Below are 19,494 nucleotides of genomic sequence, written 5' to 3'. Positions count from 1 at the left end.
TTTGAATAGTGTTATTTTACGGTGTTTTAGTTCAAACATTTTTAACGTGCAAAATTCGCTAGGTATTAATGCTGAAATGTCAACGACATCAAGATAGCTTTAAGTTAATTAAATGTTGTTTAATGGTAATTCGTAAGTATAATGGCTAAATAAGTATGTAAAATTTCTAGTTGAAATTCAAAGCAGTTGCTGAGAAAACTCTAGGGGGTTACTTTTTTTTTGCCTCACCCTGTGTATGGCAAAAATTCACCTATGCAGTATACTGTAAATATACATGTATCTTATATAGAGGGGCATAATCAAACAGGGACGACCATCTCTAAGGGCGCCCATCTCTGAGGACGTCCCCACGAAGGGGTGGGGCATCCCGTATTATCAAAACAAGATGGGCGTCCATCTTTCGTTTTGATAATACAGTCTGGGACGCCCATATCTCAACATTTAGGTCGACCTTAGAGATGGTCGACCTAAATGTTGAGATGGTCGATCTTATTAATGGGCGACCTCGGTTTTTGCCGATAATGGAAACCGACGACGTCCATCTAAAAAATGACCAAATTCAAGCCATGTGGTCATGGGAGGAGCCAGCATTCATAGTACATTGGTTCCCCTGACATGCCAGGACACCAAGCGGGCACCCTAGGGGGCACTGCAGTGGACTTCACAAATTGCTCCCAGGTGCATAGCTCCCTTACCTTGGGTGCTGAGCCCACCAACCCCCTCCCCCCAAAAACCCACTCCCCACAACTGTACAACACTACCATAGCCCTTATGGGTGAAGGGGGGCACCTACATGTGGGTACAGTGGGTTTTGGAGGGCTCACATTTACCACCACAAGTGTAACAGGTAGGGGGATGGGCCTGGGTCTGCCTGCCTGAAGTGCACCGCACCCACTAAAAACTGCTCCAGGGACCTGCATACCAGTGACGATCCTAGGTCGGTTGCCACCCGGGGCGGATCGCCGATGCACACCCCTCCCCGGGTGCAGCATGACCCCCCCCCGGTGCAATAACCCCCCCCCCCCGGCGCATTCTTAGCTGCTGGGAGCAGCCGCGCTGCGCTTGGCTCTGCTGGCTCCCTGCTCCCTTTGCCCCGGAACAGGAAGTAACCTGTTCCGGGGCAGAGGGAGCAGGGAACCAGTGCAGCCGACAGGCAAGCGGCTGCTCTCTGCACCCCTCCAGCGGTGTGCACCCGGGGTAGACTGCTCCCACCGTCTCGCCCTTGGTACACCACTGCTGCATACTGCTGTGATGGAGCTGGGTATGACATTTGAGGCTGGCATAGAGGCTGGAAAAAATGTTTTAAAATTTTTTTTGGGTGGGAGGGGGTTGGTGATCACTGGGGGAGTAAGGGGAGGTCATCCCCGATTCCCTCCAGTGGTCATCTGGTCAGTTCGGGCACCTTTTCGAGGCTTGGCTGTGAAAAAAAAAGGGACCAAGTAAAGTCGGCCAAATGCTCGTCAGGGACGCCCTTCTTTTTTCCATTATTGGCCGAGGACGCCCATCTCTTAAGCATGCCCCCGTCCTGCCTTTGGTACACTGCTGACACACCCCCGGGAACTATGGTCATCTCTGCGATGGAAAGCAGTTGAGGACGCCCAAAATCGGCTTTCGATTATGCCAATTTGGGTGACCCTGAGAGAAGGATGCCTATCTCCTGATTTGTGTCGAAAGATGGGCGCCCTTCTCTTTCGAAAATGCCCCTGATAGAGTACATTCTATAGCTAGGTATACATATATATGGAGTCTGAGCGGGCTATGCCTATGCATGTAACTTAGTGGCCCTTTTACAAAGCCTCTGGAGGAATACGCGCGTACAGTGCATGCAAAATTGGCGCTAGCACATGAGCTGGGTGGTAATTCTGAATTTGGCATGCGCCGACTCCCATGGTAGAAAACATTTTCTACTGCAGGCTACTTACCCGGCGGTAAACAGCAGTTGGTGCATACTGCATGCTTACCGTGCGAGACCTAGGTCAACGGGTGGCAGAAAGGTCTCAGGCCAAAAATGGATGCTCGCTGGTTTCAATTTTAGCGCACACCCATTTTCTAGCCCCTTAAAAAAGGCACTTCTTTCTAGACGCGGTAAAACAAAAATGGCCTAGTGCATGCCCAAAAGATGCACTCGCACTACCGCAGGCCACTTTTTACCGCTTCTTAGTAAAAGGACCCCTTAGAGAATACTAGAAGTTCCATGCAGATATCCAGCATTTAGACACAGAGTACTTACACCAGTGCTCTGGCTGGCATAAGTGCTTGCATTTCACTGCATAAGTGCATATAGATCCGGTTGTGCTAGTTCTCTATTAAGGAAAGCGGGCACCTACTTTCCTTTATAGAACAGGTGCCACATAGGTACATTGTTATAGATTTATCCCTTATAAAGGTAGAGAATTTTCAAACAAACAGTCCGTTTCAACGGATAAAACAGTCTTGAAATGGTTTTGAAAGTTTCCCTCCTCAGCTCTGTCCTAATTTTTTCACACCAATAACTGTAAACTGACTTAGGTAGTAACCGAAGGTCTTTGAAAAACAAAGTTATACAGTTCAGCAAATTTTATTCAAATACGGCTGCCCGAGTCTTCAGCAAAAAAATAAAACAAAAAACAAAAAAAGACCCATGCCCTGAATCAGCAAATGTGTTAAATACTTACAGTTCTTTTAGGTTGTTTAGGGTCCTGATGGCAGATGGAAATTCATCCAGATTGTTGTAATTTAAATCTCTGAAGGGAAAACACACACATACAATTTAATTAATAATACAAAGTACATAAGTAATGCCACACGGGGAAAAGACCAAGGGTCCATCGAGCCCAGCATCCTGTCCACGACAGAGCGGTACTTGAATGGTTATCGCCACTGACAATTAGCAGTTAGCGCCTAGGCGAAAGCGGGTTATTTTGGGGTGGTCCTGGGTGGAATCAACACTTGACTGGTTAAATGCCAATATTCAACACTTAACTGGCCAGCGTAACCAGTGGTGTAGCGAGGGCGGCTGCCACCTGGGGCGGTTCACCGCTGCGCACCCCCCCCAGGTGCAGCATGACAACCCCTCCCTCGGCACATCAACCCCCCCCTCGGTGCATCAAACCCCCCTCTTCGGCACATCACCCAAGCCCCCCCCCCCAAGTACATTCTTGCCTGCCGTGTGCACGCCACTGGGGGGGGGGGGGTGTCTGTTCCGCTGGTTCCCTGCTCCAGAACAGGAAGTAACCTGTTCCGGGGCACAGGGAGCAGGGAACCAGCGGATCCGACACCCCCCCAGCGGCGTGCACCCGGGGCGGACTGTCCCCACCACCCCGCCCTTGCTATGCCACTGAGCATAACCACATAAAAGGGACCACATAAAACACAGTCCTATCTTTATGTGGCAACCCATGGCTGGTTAAGTTCTGAATTCTGACTTAACTGGGCATGGCAGTCATTAGCAATAGATTAATATGGCAGGAATGGACTATTTTGGGGCACATCTTACATGTTTTAAAAGTTGTAGGACTCTGGGAAGCATTTGAGGCAGGATTAGATGACCAACATTTTCACTCCATAAGAGATCATTCTTCCTGAGTCTCGTGCCCTGGAGTCCCTCCCTCTGTTTCTTTTCAAGAATCTGATACACTGTATCTACCTCTGGACCTATCCTGCACTTTTTTCTAAGTGTCTGTATCATATTTTGTCATTATCAGGCTACTATGAAACGTTCCAGGTGGACACTTTTCAGAATGTTTACCAGACATACAGAAAAATGATGCAGGATTGTAATCCATCAAAAAGTGAAAGGTCACAATTTTGCTTTGCATTGAGAAAGTGAGCTCAATTGTCTGAAATTAATGATGCGTTCAGTTGTTTTTAATTCACACCTTTACGGGCACTTGTTTTATTGCAGTCACACATTAACAAGTCACATGAATAAGTGTTAAATATATATATATATTTAATTATGCTCAGTTTTTTCAGCATTTCTTTCTTTCACAAAAGATCCTCATAAAAAAATATAAAACACAACAATTAATATATCTTCTTTAATGTTATCTGTCAAGGGTCCTAGGGTCAGAGCATAGAGGGAAGATTTCCTAAAACCTGAATATATATTTAATGTGGTCACCACCAACACACTGGCTCCTAGATCATATATTGACATTTCTAGCTTCCCAGCCCACTCCTAGGTTGGTCAAATGCTTAACCCTTAGGAGGAAGATACAACAAGTCTTAAAAATGCCATGTTTCAGCAGGTATGTGATTATCTTCCTCTATACAACTTTCTGAAACAGCCAGCCCCCCCCCCCCCCATGAACTGAACAAGCTCAGGGGGTACCAGTGTTGGCAGCCGAAAGCACGCCACCGACTTCCTCACTGCTCAGATGACTGGGGGGGGGGGGGGCTGCACAGAGGATGTCTTCATCTTGGGGATCCCCCCCAGCAATGCCAACAATATGCACCACTGTTGGGTAGACCCCTGCCCACCCAGACCCACCCATGGCTATGCCACTGCACCTCCATGAAGGGATTTTTTGAGACTGGAAAAGGTTTGAGTAAAACAAGGATCCTATGGACTGGAAAAGCATAACATTCTCATATAGTCGCTAGAACGTCTGAACTAACTAAAAAAAATCACAGAACACATGGAGGGCCTGAACAACAATATGTTACATTATAGAACACTAACATATGTGGCTGAATATCAAACTTCAAATTAAAACGTTGCTAAGTTCGGCACCTAACCCTTACCATTCAGTGAATCCAGACTGCCCCAATTTGACTGCCCCTATCGGACCGACCGTTCACTTGTCTATTAGATTGTAAGCTCTTTGAGCAGGGACTGTCTCTCTTTGTTAAATTGTACAGCGCTGCGTAACCCTAGTAGCGCTCTAGAAATGTTAAGTAGTAGTAGTAAGTTGAGTTAAATGGACATGTCGTGTTCACTAAGCCATTTCTAGGATAAAAGTTTTGCTGGACTATAAAGCTGCTGTCTGAACTCTGCCACACAGCTCGTAATGGACACCACATAACCCCTTTCCTCTCTTCTATCCCCACTGCGCCCGAAACTCATGAGCCTTATTCAACCACAACATCACCTTGTATTTGTTTCTCTACCGGACTTGGCGAACGCCTTTACGGTACTATGCAAGCCACATTGAGCCTGCAAATAAGTGGGAAAATGTGGGATACATTCCCTCCTAGATCTTGTGTGTCATTGCACAGTTTCCCTCCTTAGTCCGTTTCGTAAACTTCTCAGAAAAGCCCTAGTTATGATAGATTTACTTCCTGCTCGGCAGATGGTAGTGCTGAGCAGGGGGGTGATTTCCTTACTCAACAGTAAAGTCTTTCTAAGCTGCTAACAATACTTTTTAACAATTCATCTCTGACACTCATTTGTATCCATTGCTCCTCTGAAGATTTCCCTTTCTTCATGACCTCGAGGTTAAAGGGTCAACCACCTATGTGAAACCATTCTGGAAGTCGTTTCTACACAGTCACTGATATGTCATTCGGAAAATGTAGGATAATCAAGCCCATATGGAACTCCTCATCCTTCCCGGTGGCATCAGATCCCTCCCAGTTTCTCCATATAGCATTAGGACATCCCATCTCCAAGCATTCGACCCCCCCCCACCCTGCACCACCCCCAAAGCATCCTTCTCCGAGGACAAGCAGGCTGTAGTATTCTCACAATTGGGTTGACGATCCGCGTCGGCCCGGGAACAGGCATTTCTAATAGCAAAACCTTGCTGAAGCCTTCTGAAGCACGCTGCGTGTCCGACCGTGCATGTGCAGAGTGTCTTCTGGCCTGCTGCATTCTTCTTTCACCGCGTGAGGAGCAGTAGTTTTTGCTGTAGCTCCTCGATAGCCCGGGAAGAGCCTTTTCGTCAGTGCCTTCATATTTTTTCAATTTTTCTTCGGTTTACAATTCTTTTTCCAGTTGTTTAAAAACAATTTTTTCCTGGAGTGGAGGAGTAGCCTAGTGGTTAGTGCAGCGGACTTTGATCCTGGGGAACTGAGTTCAATTCTCACTGCAGCGCCTTGTGACTCTGGGCAAGTCACTTAACCCTCCATTGACCCTGGTACAAAATAAGTACCTGAATATATGTAAACCGCTTTGAATGTAGTTGCAAAAAACCTCAGAAAGGCGGTATATCAAGTCCCTTTTCCTTTATTTTTCTTAGGTGTGGCTTCAAAATGACTCTAGCAATGCCTAGCAGTAGTACCTGGAGATTACCACTAGAGGCCACTTCAGCCATTTTGAACCTGACTGCTTCAACTGAAGGCTTATTCACACCGGAGGGGCAGGGAGGAAAGAAGACCCGAGACAGCAGTTCCCAAACTGTGGCCTAGGAGAGACGTGAAAAAAATTCCTTAACACTAAGAGCACCATGAACCTAGAACCACTGGTCTAAGCAGTTTGCAATCCTAAGTTGACCAATAAGGGAAGAAGAAAAATTGGAAAAGAAATACAAGGAAAACCTACGATACCGATTGTGCATTATAGGCCAGATTCCATATCTGATGCCTAAAAAAGTCAGCGCGGATGGAAAACATGCCTACGTATATTCTATAAACCATGCCTAAAGTTAGGTGTGGTTTATAGAATACGCATAGCACCGTCCATGCGACTAAAAATTAGGCGCAACCATTTACAAGAATGTAAAGCTGCTGAAAATGCACATGCTTAACTTTACCAGCTGAAAATCCCTCCGAGAGAGACAATTTATCACAAGTCAATTAAGGAGTCAATCTCAATAAAAAATTTTAAAAAAACTTTAAAATAGTGTTTTATTTGTTTATATCTCTGAAATAGAGATTGACTCTTTAATTGACTCACACCTAACTTTAGGCATGGAACGGATTATTCTATATATTTAATGTGGTCACCACTAACACACTGGCTCCTAGTTCATATATTGACATTTTTAGCTTCCCAGCCCACTCCTAGGTTGGTCAGATGCTTAACCCTTAGGAGGAAGATACAACAACTTTCTCATAGAACCATCCAATTTTGGACGTCCTCAACTGCCCTCACTGGCAGGTTTGCTGTAGGGGGGAATGGGGGGCCTGCCAGCATGCAAATGCATGTTGGACAGGGCTCACCATTCCTCCCCAATGATCTGCAAACCCTAACACCAGCTCGGAGCTGGCGTAGGGTTTGTGCGGCCATTGACCCAATCTTTGGCGTGCTGGATGCTGATCATTGGGGATGAATGCGGTAAGCGTTGATTAGCATGCATTTGCAAGCTACTTGCGCTAAGAGCCCTCGAGTGCATTGTTTCACGCACTCGAAGGCTCTGATCATGGGGCGGTAGCAAACGCCGGCGCTATTATGGCGCTAACAACCTCTAGCGCCGGCGTTTGCTTTTGATCATCTGCCTGCCAGTGAGGGGAAGTTCTCATGGTAATACCATAGGTATTGCTCTATTAACTAGATAGTAGTTTCATAAAAACTGGAAACAGCTTTTCTTCCTTTATACGCCAAGTAGAAAGTCTTCAAAGTAATCCAAAACTCACAATTTTCATCTGTCCAATGCATTCCAGAAACAACAGCTTTTAAAAATGAGTTTTACAAAATGTAATGCTTCTTGGCTTACTTCGAATACATGACTGTATAAGTGACGTGAAACGGCAAGGGCTGGTAGAATGGATAAGGGGCCCTTTTACTAAGCCGCGTGTCTACACGCGCCCAACATGCGCCAAAATGGAGTTACCGTCCGGCTACCTTGTGGCAGTTGCAGTAATTTCATTTTTGGCACGCATCCAAAAAATAATTTTTATTTTTGGACACGTGTATTGGACACGCATGAAGTGGCATTTGACACGCGTCGGTCATTACCGCCCACATAAGACTTCACCGCTAGGTCAATGGCTGGCGGTAAGGTCTCAGACCCAAGATGGGCAATTTTCATTTTGTCGCAAGGCCATTTTTGGCAAAAAAAAAAAAAAAAAAAGGCATTTTTTTTATAGGTGTGCTGAAAAATGATTCTGCGCATGCCCCAAACATGCGTCTACACTACCGCAGACCATTTTTCAGCGCACCTTTATAAAAGGGCCCCTGAATGAACCAGTTAAGGTGACAGCGAATAATTAGAGGCATCAATTAACGCAGACCATTGATTTATTTTATTGCAATATTTAGATTCACACTATACTAATTTCAACAAGAAGCAAAATGATTCATTTTGAAAAGGGGGTGCCAATTAGATCTTCTAAAAGCCACATAGGTAAGAAATCTGCCCTGCTTCATTAGCTGTAATGCTTCCTTGTTTCATGTGGTCGTCATTCACAATTATTCAGAGCCCTTAGCTACTGAGTAAGCCAAGAAGCATGTTGGGGTTTTGAGGCTATTTTGGTTCTTTCAGAATATGAATGAAAACACTGGTAAAAGGGAAACAAACAGGAGGTCAGCTCACAAAGTCTCCAGGCTGTGGAGTCCGTCAAAGCATTTCTTTCCCAGGGAGTGGATTCTATTGTTATGGACATGCCTGTGGGGGGAACATTAAGAGCAGTCAGAAAAGCAAACTGTGCACAGAAAGCCTTTGGAGCAAAAATCAAAAGCAACTTGTTTTCCAGCATGCCACTAATTGTATATAAGTCATGGTGGCAGGAACTTGGAAAGAGGACAGGCTTTGCTTTGCTCTGCCAGATTTAAAAACATATTGTCATTGCTTTCCTCAACAGTTTTCACAAGGTGTTTAGAATGCCCCTATCAGACCGACCGTTCACTTGTCTATTAGATTGTAAGCTCTTTGAGCAGGGACTGTCTCTCTTTGTTAAATTGTACAGCGCTGCGTAACCCTAGTAGCGCTCTAGAAATGTTAAGTAGTAGCAATGTACAAGTGCATTTGATAATTCTCTGCGTATCTGGTAGTGTGAACGCTCATTAGACTCGGGAGTATTTCTTTCACAGAAAGGGCGCTGAATAGAACAATCTCCCAAGGGTGGTAGTGGAAGGACAAAATAATAAAAATAGGGATGTTAGTATCTCATTTTTAGGAAGCGATTATAATCTCAGTTCTTCAAAGCTGCTTAACCTGAAAGTGATAAAACTTTTTGGTATGAAATTTCGGGAATCTACAGCAGCGCATCTCTGTCTTCAGATTTAAGCCTGCTTTGGTGGTTTGGCAGAATGACCTTTCTGAAGAAAATGCCCGATATCGTTGTGTTTTGTGTGTGGTATGGCTGGTTTGATTATATTTTCTGTTTTATTATCGTCTTAAAATGATCAGGGCAATTGTGCCACATCAGGCCTTTTCAACACTTTGAGCAATTCTGCGGGCTGGGAACGGAGTTACCCACATAAAATACTTTGAAAATTGTCCTGTGCCCTCTGTGTGTACGTAAACATGTATATAAAATGAAAATAGTGTATATAGTACAGAAATGTAACGAAGCTTACAGAACCACCAGGCTGGAGAGGTTTCCAAAAGCATGATCTGGTATATGATGGATACTGTTGAGGGCCAGCGTCATGGCTTGTAACGCAGATAAGCTTTTCAGAGGTTGCACGGGAACTTCTGTTAGAGAATTGTCATCCAGCCAGAGGTGTCGAAGGGAAGTCAATCCATTGAAGCATTTGTGTGGCACATCGCTGATATGGTTGGCGTCCAAACGCCTAATAAAAATAGCAAAAACAGCATCTTGACTTTCTAAGACAGGTGACATCAAAAGAGTAACAGTACAATAGATGATGGCAGATAATGACCAACTGCCCCATACTCTCTGCCCAGCTTTGCCTGTCCAAACTGCTCAACATCAGGCTCATTTTTGAAAGAGAAAGACGCCCATCTTTCGACACAAATCAGAAGATGGGCGTCCTTCTCACAGGGTCGCCCAAATCGGTGTAATCGAAAGCCGATTTTGGGCATCCCCAACTGCTTTCTGTCATGGGGATGACCAAAGTGCATGGGGGCATGTCGGAGGCGTAGCGAAGGCGGGACTTGGGCGTGCCTAACACATGGACATCCTCGACCCATAATGGAAAAAAAAAAGGGCGTCCCTGATGAGCACTTGGACAACTTTACCTGGTCCTGTTTTTTTTAAGACCAAGGCACAAAAAGGTGCCCAAACTGACCAGATGACCACCGGAGAGAATCGGGGATGACCTCCCCTTACTACCCCAGTGGTCACTAACCCCCTCCCACCCTAAAAAAAGACATCTTTAAAAATATTCTTTGCCAGCCTCTATGCCAGCCTCAAATGTCATACTCAGGTCCATCACAGCAGTATGCAGGTCCCTGGAGCAGTTTTAGTGGGTGCAGTGCACTTCAGGCAGCCGGACCCAGGCCCATCCCCCCTACCTGTTACACTTGTGGTGGTAAATGTGAGCCCTCCAAAACCCACCACAAACCCACTGTACCCACATCTAGGCGCCCCCTTCACCCGTAAGGGCTATGGTAGTGGTGTATAGTTGTGGGTAGTGGGTTTCGGGGGGCTCAGCACTCAAGGTAAGGGAGCTATGTACCTGGGAGCAATTTATGAAATCCACTGCAGTGCCCCCTATGGTGCCCGGTTGGTGTCCTGGTATGTCAGGGGGACCAGTGCACTACAAACTCTGGCTCCTCCCACGACCAAAGGGCTTGAATTTGGTTGTTTCTGAGATGGGCATCTTTGGTTTCCATTATCGCCAGAAATCAGAAACGACCAAGTCTAGGGATGACCATCTCTAAGGATGACCTAAATTTCAGGATGTGGGCGTCCGACCGTATTATCGAAATGAAAGAAGGACGTCCATCTTGTTTTGATAATACGGGTTTCCCCGCCCCTACACCGGGATGTTTTGCGAGGACGTCCTCAGCAAAACTTGGGCGTCCCTTTTGATTATGCCCCTCCATATATCCCAGCTGCCAGTCATAAAATCTTAATGGCTTATAGGATATTGCTAGATTTTGCTGTCTCTGTTTGGTTTTCTACCATACTCAATGCAACAACCTCAACTTTGCTACTCAACATTTCTTATCAGCAAATGTTGTAGCCTAAACAGTTCCTAAAACTAGTAACACATTATAAGGCCCATTTTAGGTAGAACATAGTAAATAAAATTGATATTTCCAGGCCAGAACATATAAAATTCCAGTAATATTTTAGAAATGATCTGCCTACGAAGAGAATTTTCTAAAATACATGCAGGAGTACACGTGTATATTGTGGTTGTGTGTGGCAGGACCATCTGTTTTACGAACTTCAATGTGGAAAACATTGACAAGAGGAAACATGGCAACTTACACATGCGAGTGCCGAAACTTTAATGTATGAAAGGATATTTCAGAACTTACATCGGTATGTCGGCTATTTTAGAAACCTAAATGTGTAAATGCACCTAATTAAGTACAGCGGCCACAATCTTCCTGTATTTTCATGAGGATGGGGAGGAGCATAGGCAGGTCAGGGGCGTGGCCATCACTTGCACACACAAGTTCTAGAATGTTAGCAGTTGGGCACAAGCATTTTCACCAGCCATTGAGCCAGGGGCGTAGGCAGACAACAGATTTTGGGTGGGCCTAGGCAAGAAGTGGGTGGGAACCAAGTGTTCTCCTCCTTCCACCACCACCCAAAAAAATATTTCAGCTGGCAGGAAAACGTTTCTTTCCACCTTGGCAGTCTGCAGCAAGCATGCGCTGAAAACTGAGCAGGCGCAGGTGCCGGTATTGTGGCGAGTAGCATTTTCGTTACCACCAGGGGGAAGTCTTCAGCTGACGGAGCTTGGGATCCCCACCAGCTACCGCTAAACATGCGCTACTGTTGGGTGGGCCTGAGCCCTAAGTGGGTGGGCCTCGGACCACCCAGGCCCACCTGTAGCTACGCCACTGCATTGAGCTAGTGTAAGTGCTCGCAGTTCAAGTTAGACGCTAACTGCAGCTTTATGCTAGTAGTCTAGGATGACAATTACTCATGCGAGTGCCATTATACAATTCATGCGCACCATCTCGGCAGATAACTTTAGACAACTTGTTGAGAGTTACCCCCTACGCGCAGAGGTGCTAATAGTATAAACATTTATGCACGCAGTGGGTGCATAAAAGTGGGCACCTAGATAATAGAAGGGAGTAACAGGCCCTTTTTAGGGTGGGGGAATAAGGGGAGGTCATCCCCGATTCTCTCTGGTGGTCATCTGGTCAGTTTGGGCATCTTTTTATGCCTCGGTCGTAAAAAAACAGGACCAGGTAAAGTCGTCCAAGTGCTTGTCAGGGACGCCCTTTTTTTCTCCATTATGGGTCAAAGATGTCCACGTGTTAGGCACGCCCAAGTCCCGCCTTCACATGTGTAAGTAGTGATTTTGCAACAATCAAGTGTGTTTACCAGCGATTACACATGCATGTATCGGATTTCACAAAGCTGCACAAGAGGAGTGAATGAGGGAGCCAGGGATAAAACTGTTTACTGAATTTTTGAGATGGTGCTAGACCCAGATGTTAGCACAATTAACTGCTGGAGACTCCAGGTCCAAATGAGCAGGTAGCTGGTATTTGTGCATGCCCTGGAGCAAGTGGAAAACCCAACATGGGGAATTTTGCAAAAATACATGTGTATTCCCAATTCACGTACAGCCCGCTTGAAATCTCTGCATCTTGGAGCACGTGCAGCAGCTTTCTCAAATCGCTGTTCACATGTGTATGCAATCTAGACAAGTAAAGTTCACTATTTTCACATGTAGTCGCTTCTAAAATGAATTTCTTCATATGTATATACTACACAATTGTCAAAAGTGTGACTGAAGGAGACAGAAAAGGAAAAGAGCTAATATTGGTGGATTTGTAGTATTTTGATGGTTTGCAGCCTGGTAAGTAATATTCATAGAACTATCCTCGACCTCCCACTGAGTGTGAATGACTGTCTCCTCTCAACACTCTCCACTCCTGCCAACTACTCTTAGCACCCCAGAGGTTAAACTTCCCATATCAGACAACTTGAAATCCTTACATAGTAAATGATGGCAGATAAAGACCTGAACGGTCCATCCAGGCTGCCCAACAAAATAAACTCATTTTACATGGTATGTGATACTTTAGATGTATACCCGAGTTTGATTTGTCCTTGCCTTTCTCAGGGCACAGACCGTAGAAGTCTGCCCAACACTGTTCTTGTACTAAGTTCTGAAGCTAACGTCGAAGCCCCTTAAAATTTAAACTCCAGCCCCTCCATATCTATTCAGTCACGATCAGGGCACAGACCGTAGAAATCCGCCCCACACCAATTTTACTCTCCAAATACCGGTGTCGCCACCCAATCTCCGCTAATATTCCATAGACCCATTCCTTCCAAACGGGATTCCTTTGTGTTTATCCCACGCATGTTTGAATTCCAATACCGTTTTCATCTCCACCACCTCCCATAGGAGGGCATTCCACGTATCTACCACCCTCTCCGTGAAAAAAATACTTCCTAACATTACCCCTGAGTCTGCCCCCCCTTCAACCTTTTTAAATATCCGCTCTGTTTTTGTTACAAGATTTGTTTTCTTGGATTGTCAGCATTCATTAATTAAAACAAACACATCACACACCACCGACCAAAGTAAGAATATTCAAGAAGAAAAATAAAGGCAAATTAAACATACAGATGAAACAAACACACACTAAAGTGCTGCACCAATTGAAAACAAACGGAGTGTTGGCAAACTCTGGATCCTTGATGGATAGTCATTTATCATTTGAAAACCATGCTAAAGTCATCAAGAAAAAAGATGTTTAACATAATGTGGATCTTGAAACGAGTGAAATCATACCTTCCCTTGGACACCTTCCGGAACCTAGTATAATCCACTGTACTCACACATGCAGATTACTGCAACAGTGTTTTTTTAGGTTGTAAGTCCCTAATATTGAAAAAGCTCCAGACTTCCCAAAACACGGCAGCCAGACTTATTTTTGGCAAGTCAAGATTCGATAGCGCAACACCTCTTCAAGAGAAACTTCACTGACTCCCCATCAGAGAAAGAATCAATTTTAAAGTCCACAAAATGATTTACAAGATTTTACACGGAGAAGTCCCCACCTACATGAATCACCTTATCGACCTCCCAACCAGAAACAGTTTGACGTCTTCCCTTACTTACCTTAATCTACACCTCCCCAATTGCAAAGGTATTAAGTACAAATCCTTCTACGCGTCCAATTTTTCCTTTTCAGGTAGCCAGCTTTGGAATGCTCTACCAAGACCCATCCGCACCATTAACGGCCTTTTGCCCTTCAGAAAAGCACTGAAGACTCATCTCTTCAAGATAGCCTACCCTAACGATTCAACCTAACCAAAGCTTGCCCAAATGATTCTTATTGACGATTGCTTATACATTGACCAGGTTTCCCATTATCCTTATTGCTACCCCATATCCATTCCTCTCCATCTTCCTACACCTACCTCCCAACGCTCATTTCCTTCTGCACCCAATTCCTCCTATGTTCAATTTACTTATCCGTTAACCCCATTAATATTGCGTTTACTACAAATTGTATATTCTTCTTACGACTTTGTAATTCTTTATATTGTTACTATGTAAGCAGCATTGAACCTGTCATGTGTGGGAAAGCGCGGGGTACAAATGTAATAAATAAACTAAATGATTGAAATTAGTGAAGAAAGTCAGTTCTGGTGAACTTGGTAGGAACCCCTGTGCTTTATATCACGGTTCACAAGCTAAATCACTTTCTTAAGATCCAGGGTTGGAAAGTGAGGCTCTGCAACTTACAGGCAGTAATTTTGTTGGGAACAGTATTGCAAAAGCCTCATGCCGTGTTTTTATTTTTCAAAGACTTGTAGCACGAAAAAAAAAATCAACATTATATTGAACGAGCAAAGAGATGTTGTGATGTCTGGACATGTTAATTATGTCGTTGTTTTAATTGTTTTGCAATAAAGAACTTGTTTAAGAAGACACCACTTGAGAGAGGATTTTTTTTGTATCCACTGTTTCCTTTGCTTCGTTGTTCTTCTGTGGAGAGAACACCTTCTGTGTGGGTTGGCATGCTGCTGAAATCTGTATGAATCATATGTATATGATTGATCTGAGCCATGTGCTTCATATCTGCTCCTGCGGCTTTTATATTCCTGACTGTTCACAATTTCTCTGATTTTCTTTTTGCTAGAAAACTACTGTAGCAATGAAACTGTAAAACTGCATTTCATTGAAAATACTTGTAAACAAATATATATTTTCCGTGAAACACAGTTTTACAATCTCATGCAGTGAATTAGCAGTTTAGGAGGTTTCTAATAAATTCCTTACACATGACCACTGATTAGTATTTACAAGGTCAATCTGTAGTGGTTTCCTTCCCCAGTGCTCATGGTCTTTGGTTTTGTGAAACAGCCAAAGTTTGGTTTTTGGTTTGGATTCACATTTTCTTGGCTCATAACTGTAAAGTCATAGAAATGTGGAGGTTTGGAGAGCATATTAGGAATACACGACACCCTCATAGTTCTTTCTTGCCTGACAGTACCCAGAAAATTCTCGCAGTGCCATTAAAAAGTAGTACATGTGAGTTTATCTTGTTGGGCAGACTGGATGGACCGTGCAGGTCTTTTTCTGCCGTCATCTACTATGTTACTATGTAATGTACTTCAAAATCCATCCAGGCATATCAATTTCTATCAAATCCTGGGGCCCTTCCAGTGTCCTACAATCTGGTCAGTACTGCCCTGTTATTACACTCAACATCTGTCTCATATTCTGTAATACCAGCCAGTGCCGGGCAGACTTCTACACTGTGTGCCCCGATTATGGCTAGACACATCTGGATGAGCTGGAGTGGGTTTTGGCAGCAACTCTAGTAGTTAGGGACTATGTCCAGTGCTGGGTAGACCTTCTAGAGTTTGTGCCCTGAAAATGGCAAGGACAGATCAAGATCAAAAACAAACACATGCTATGAGCTTATCTTATTGGGCAGACTGGACAGACCGTTCAGGTTTTTATCTGCTGTCATCTACTGTGTTATATCTAATACCGATGCTCCTGAATCCCTCCAGTGTGCCAAAATCCTTTCAGGCACACTTCTGCTCAACAACAGCTCCTTCTACTAAGCGGTGGGCTAACTTTCCCCCCCCCCCACCGCACTGTTATTTCCAGCGCTACACAAATTTGTAGTGCCGGATACTACCCAGCAGTGCCATGCGCTGCCTGGTTACCGCTGGGTTAGCGCGGGAGCCCTTACCGCCACCTCAATGGGTGGCGATAAGGGCTTCCCCCTGAAATGGCCGAGCGGCAAGTGCTTTGCTTGCCGCCCGGCCGTTTCCTGAAGGAAAGCGAGACCGGCCCTTTTACCAGCTGTGGTAAAAGGAGGCCTCGGCGCGTGCGTAAAACACGCACCGATGCCAAAGCAGGCCCCCCTTTTGCCGCAGCTTGGTAAAATGGGGCCCCAAAACAGCAGTGAGAAAACCTCCACATCTGTCCTTGTTATTTATCACTAGTAAAAAAGGCCCGTTTCTGACACAAATGAAACAGGCACTAGCAAGTTTTTCTTCGGCTCCCCTGCAGCCACCCATGTCCAGCGACCCTCCTTTCCCCCTGCGCCCACTGCAGCCACCCATGTCCAGCGAACCTCCTATCTCCCCTGCCCTCCCTCCTGCCACCCATGTCCAGTGACCCTCCTCTCCCCCTGCGCCCCCTGCAGCCACCCATGTCCAGCAAACCTCCTCTCTCCCCTGCCCCCCCTGCAGCCACCCATGTCCAGCGACCCTCCTCTCTCCCCTGCCCCCCCTCCAGCCACCCATGTCCAGCAACCTTCCTTTGGACATGGATCAGCTGTGAGGCATGTTTTTTTTCCCTGGGTTCTGAAGTTGACATCATAATAGCTACGGTGATGTCAGCCTGATCTACGGAGCCTAGCAGACCACGGTTTGAGGTGTCCCAAAGAATCACTTTTACCTTAGGTTCCTTTGTTTGTTTATAAGAGATATTGCACACAGTAAAGCAAAACAAATCAAAGAAGGAATACAATCATAAAATAGAGATAAGAAAGAGATAAAAACATAAGATACCCAAAGGAGCATATACCACAGCCCAAGACCCAGCATCAGCCCCAATTCCAAGCTTAAATCCCTTCCAGAAGGCACACAAACTGTTTCCTATTCGCAGCTCAGCTGGGAGGGTGTTTCATGTCATTGGCTCCACTTAACCAGCTAATAAGAAAATAAATATTGCCATAAAGTGACAAACCAAAGGTCCACCAAAGCTAGTATCCTGTTTCCAACAGTGGCCAATCCAGGTCACAAGTATCTGGCAAGATCCCAGAACAGTAAAAACAGATTTTAAGCTGCTTATCCTAGAAATAAGCAAGAGATTTTCCCAAGCCCATCTTAATAATGGTTTATGGACCTTTCATTTAGGAAATATCCAAACATTTTAAAACCCTGCTAAGCTAACTGCTTATACCACATTGTCTGGCAACAAATTCCAGCTACATTACTACCATTGTTGAAATCTGTAAGTAATTGCCCTGAGCGAGACGTAATGCCCTAGATGGGACATACTGATGCAGATAACCCCACCAGATAAATTGGCATGCTGATGAGTGCTCTTGGTAGTATCCTACAATGGTATCTGGCTGCCCAGATGCTATTATTGAATAGGTGGGCTCAGCACCGAATCGGGGCACCAACATTTAAATGCTCCTTTATAGAATTGCCCCATAGTGCATTGCACTAATCTAACTGGCTTAACACCAACCTCAAAGCACACTCATCCAAAATCAGGCAAATCTATCACAGAAGTTTAGGGAACAGTGGGTAATTATATTTGAAACCAAATCCAAGTGAAATCAAAGTCAAATATCATGTACAGTAATGTATTGTAACAGGGAAAGAGGTTGGACAAAATAAATGGGTCTTTTGGTCTTTGTTTACCATCACACCTATTTTCATAGCTGGTTCTCTCTTTTTTTTTTTCTTCTTCAAAATCTTAACCCCAAAGCATTCTGGAATATGTAGTTCCACCATCTCCGCTGACATGACAAGATGAAAGTAGTACAAAAATACCCCAAATAACACAAGAGGCAAATGGAACTCAGACTAAATCCTCACAAACAGAATAAATCACCACGCAGTGCAAACTGAAGGAGGAAAAGCCTCAGAGCACAATAGTGTTAAAAACACTTCAGGAAAAACCTCCCTACTGGTACCTAAATGGGACAAAAAAAAAAAGTGCAATGTACATTATCAATGCCTGTAAAAAATAAAACTAGTCTTCCAAGAAAGCAGCAAACCAATGAGAGAGAAATTCCAGGATAGAATAGAATCAACAGCAGGATTTTTAAAACAAGGTCCTGTTGTTCATTAGACTATCCGGGTCCCCTACCACAAACATTGCTCATGCTATCAAATCTGTTGCTAATACAGATAAAACATTTCCTGATATAAAGTAAACAATCTGCACTGGAATATAGAAAAATGCAAACAGCATTTTGGTTTATCTTCTCTTGCATCCTTGCCATATCAATGTTACCATACATTCATAATATGTGTTATCTTAAAAATCTTCCAACAAATTATCTGCCTTTTAATATAAAATGGAGCATATGAGCACTTTTGATAGTGCAAAGAAAGCCAAGGTATAGATATAGCATGTTTGGTTTCCCATATCAGCCGCTGATAAAAACTTAATTCAGACCGAGGCTCAGCTTCCTTATCGTTAACTAAAATGTTGCAAAGTATTTTGTAGTAAATGCATAAGCCACTGGGTGTACATTTTGCTAAAGTTGCATTTCAGTGTTGTTGTGTGTGAAGGGCATGAATTCCAGCCCTGTGGTTTTAATTAATAGTCACAACAAATCAGAGCACTGTGCTTTATTCCAAGCTATCGTTCACCTTGAGGGGCATTTTCGGTAACTCATCTAAGTGGGTCGTTTTGCTCATTACATCAAAAATAAAAAGAAAAGTCCATTTTCAAACTGGAAAAATGTTTAGCTTTCACTTTCGAAAATGGCTCAAAGATGGATGTTTTTGCACAGAAAATGGTCTAAAAAGAAGAGCCATTTTCAAATTGATATGTCCAACTTATAAACACTAAAAAACCAAGCACAAGAACATTTGCCATCATTTTGAAAGAAATGGCCACACAGATGTCTCTGCAGATCAGAGGGGCAGCCTAGTACTCAGTGCAGTTTCCATCATAACTCCTAGGTAATTTCTTGTTATTTGGAGGGCTGAATTTCCACCAAAAATGAACTGGGATTTGGACCCGATCTCCTTGTTCGTAGTCCACTGCACTGAACCCATAATACCTGATGCTGTCAAAGCACCTGGTATCCCCTTTCACTTCTTAAGGAGGTGGAAGGGAGACAGCGTCATGGTGAAGGATTATGGAGGGGTCAAACCTTAATCCATCCAGTGGTCAGCTGGTCAATCAGAGCACCTGATAGTAGGGTAGATAGTTGGGTTCCCCAGGGGTCTGTGCTGGGACCGCTGCTTTTTAACATATTTATAAATGATCTAGAGATGGGAGTAATTAGTGAGGTAATTAAATTTGCTGACGACACAAAGTTATTCAAAGTTGTTAAATCACAAGGATTGTGAAAAATT

General features: G+C 44.3%; 1 protein-coding gene across 1 annotated transcript in view; it reads right to left on the bottom strand.

Moving 5' to 3' along the window:
- Nucleotides 1-19,494, bottom strand: part of LGR5 (leucine rich repeat containing G protein-coupled receptor 5) — a 140,467-nt gene that overhangs the window by 36,839 nt on the left and 84,134 nt on the right. Inside the window, exons 5-7 of the mRNA XM_030214381.1 lie at nt 9,383-9,598; nt 8,397-8,468; nt 2,655-2,723 (exon numbers count right to left, since the gene is read on the bottom strand). Coding sequence (XP_030070241.1) covers nt 2,655-2,723; nt 8,397-8,468; nt 9,383-9,598 — 357 coding nt within the window. The remainder of the gene's footprint in view (nt 1-2,654; nt 2,724-8,396; nt 8,469-9,382; nt 9,599-19,494) is intronic.

The sequence above is a fragment of the Microcaecilia unicolor genome, chromosome 9 (assembly GCF_901765095.1).
Source record: "Microcaecilia unicolor chromosome 9, aMicUni1.1, whole genome shotgun sequence".
In the NCBI taxonomy this organism is placed as follows: domain Eukaryota; kingdom Metazoa; phylum Chordata; class Amphibia; order Gymnophiona; family Siphonopidae; genus Microcaecilia; species Microcaecilia unicolor.
The sequence above is the reverse complement of the archived record's forward strand: the minus strand, read 5'-3'. Positions and strand labels throughout refer to the sequence as shown.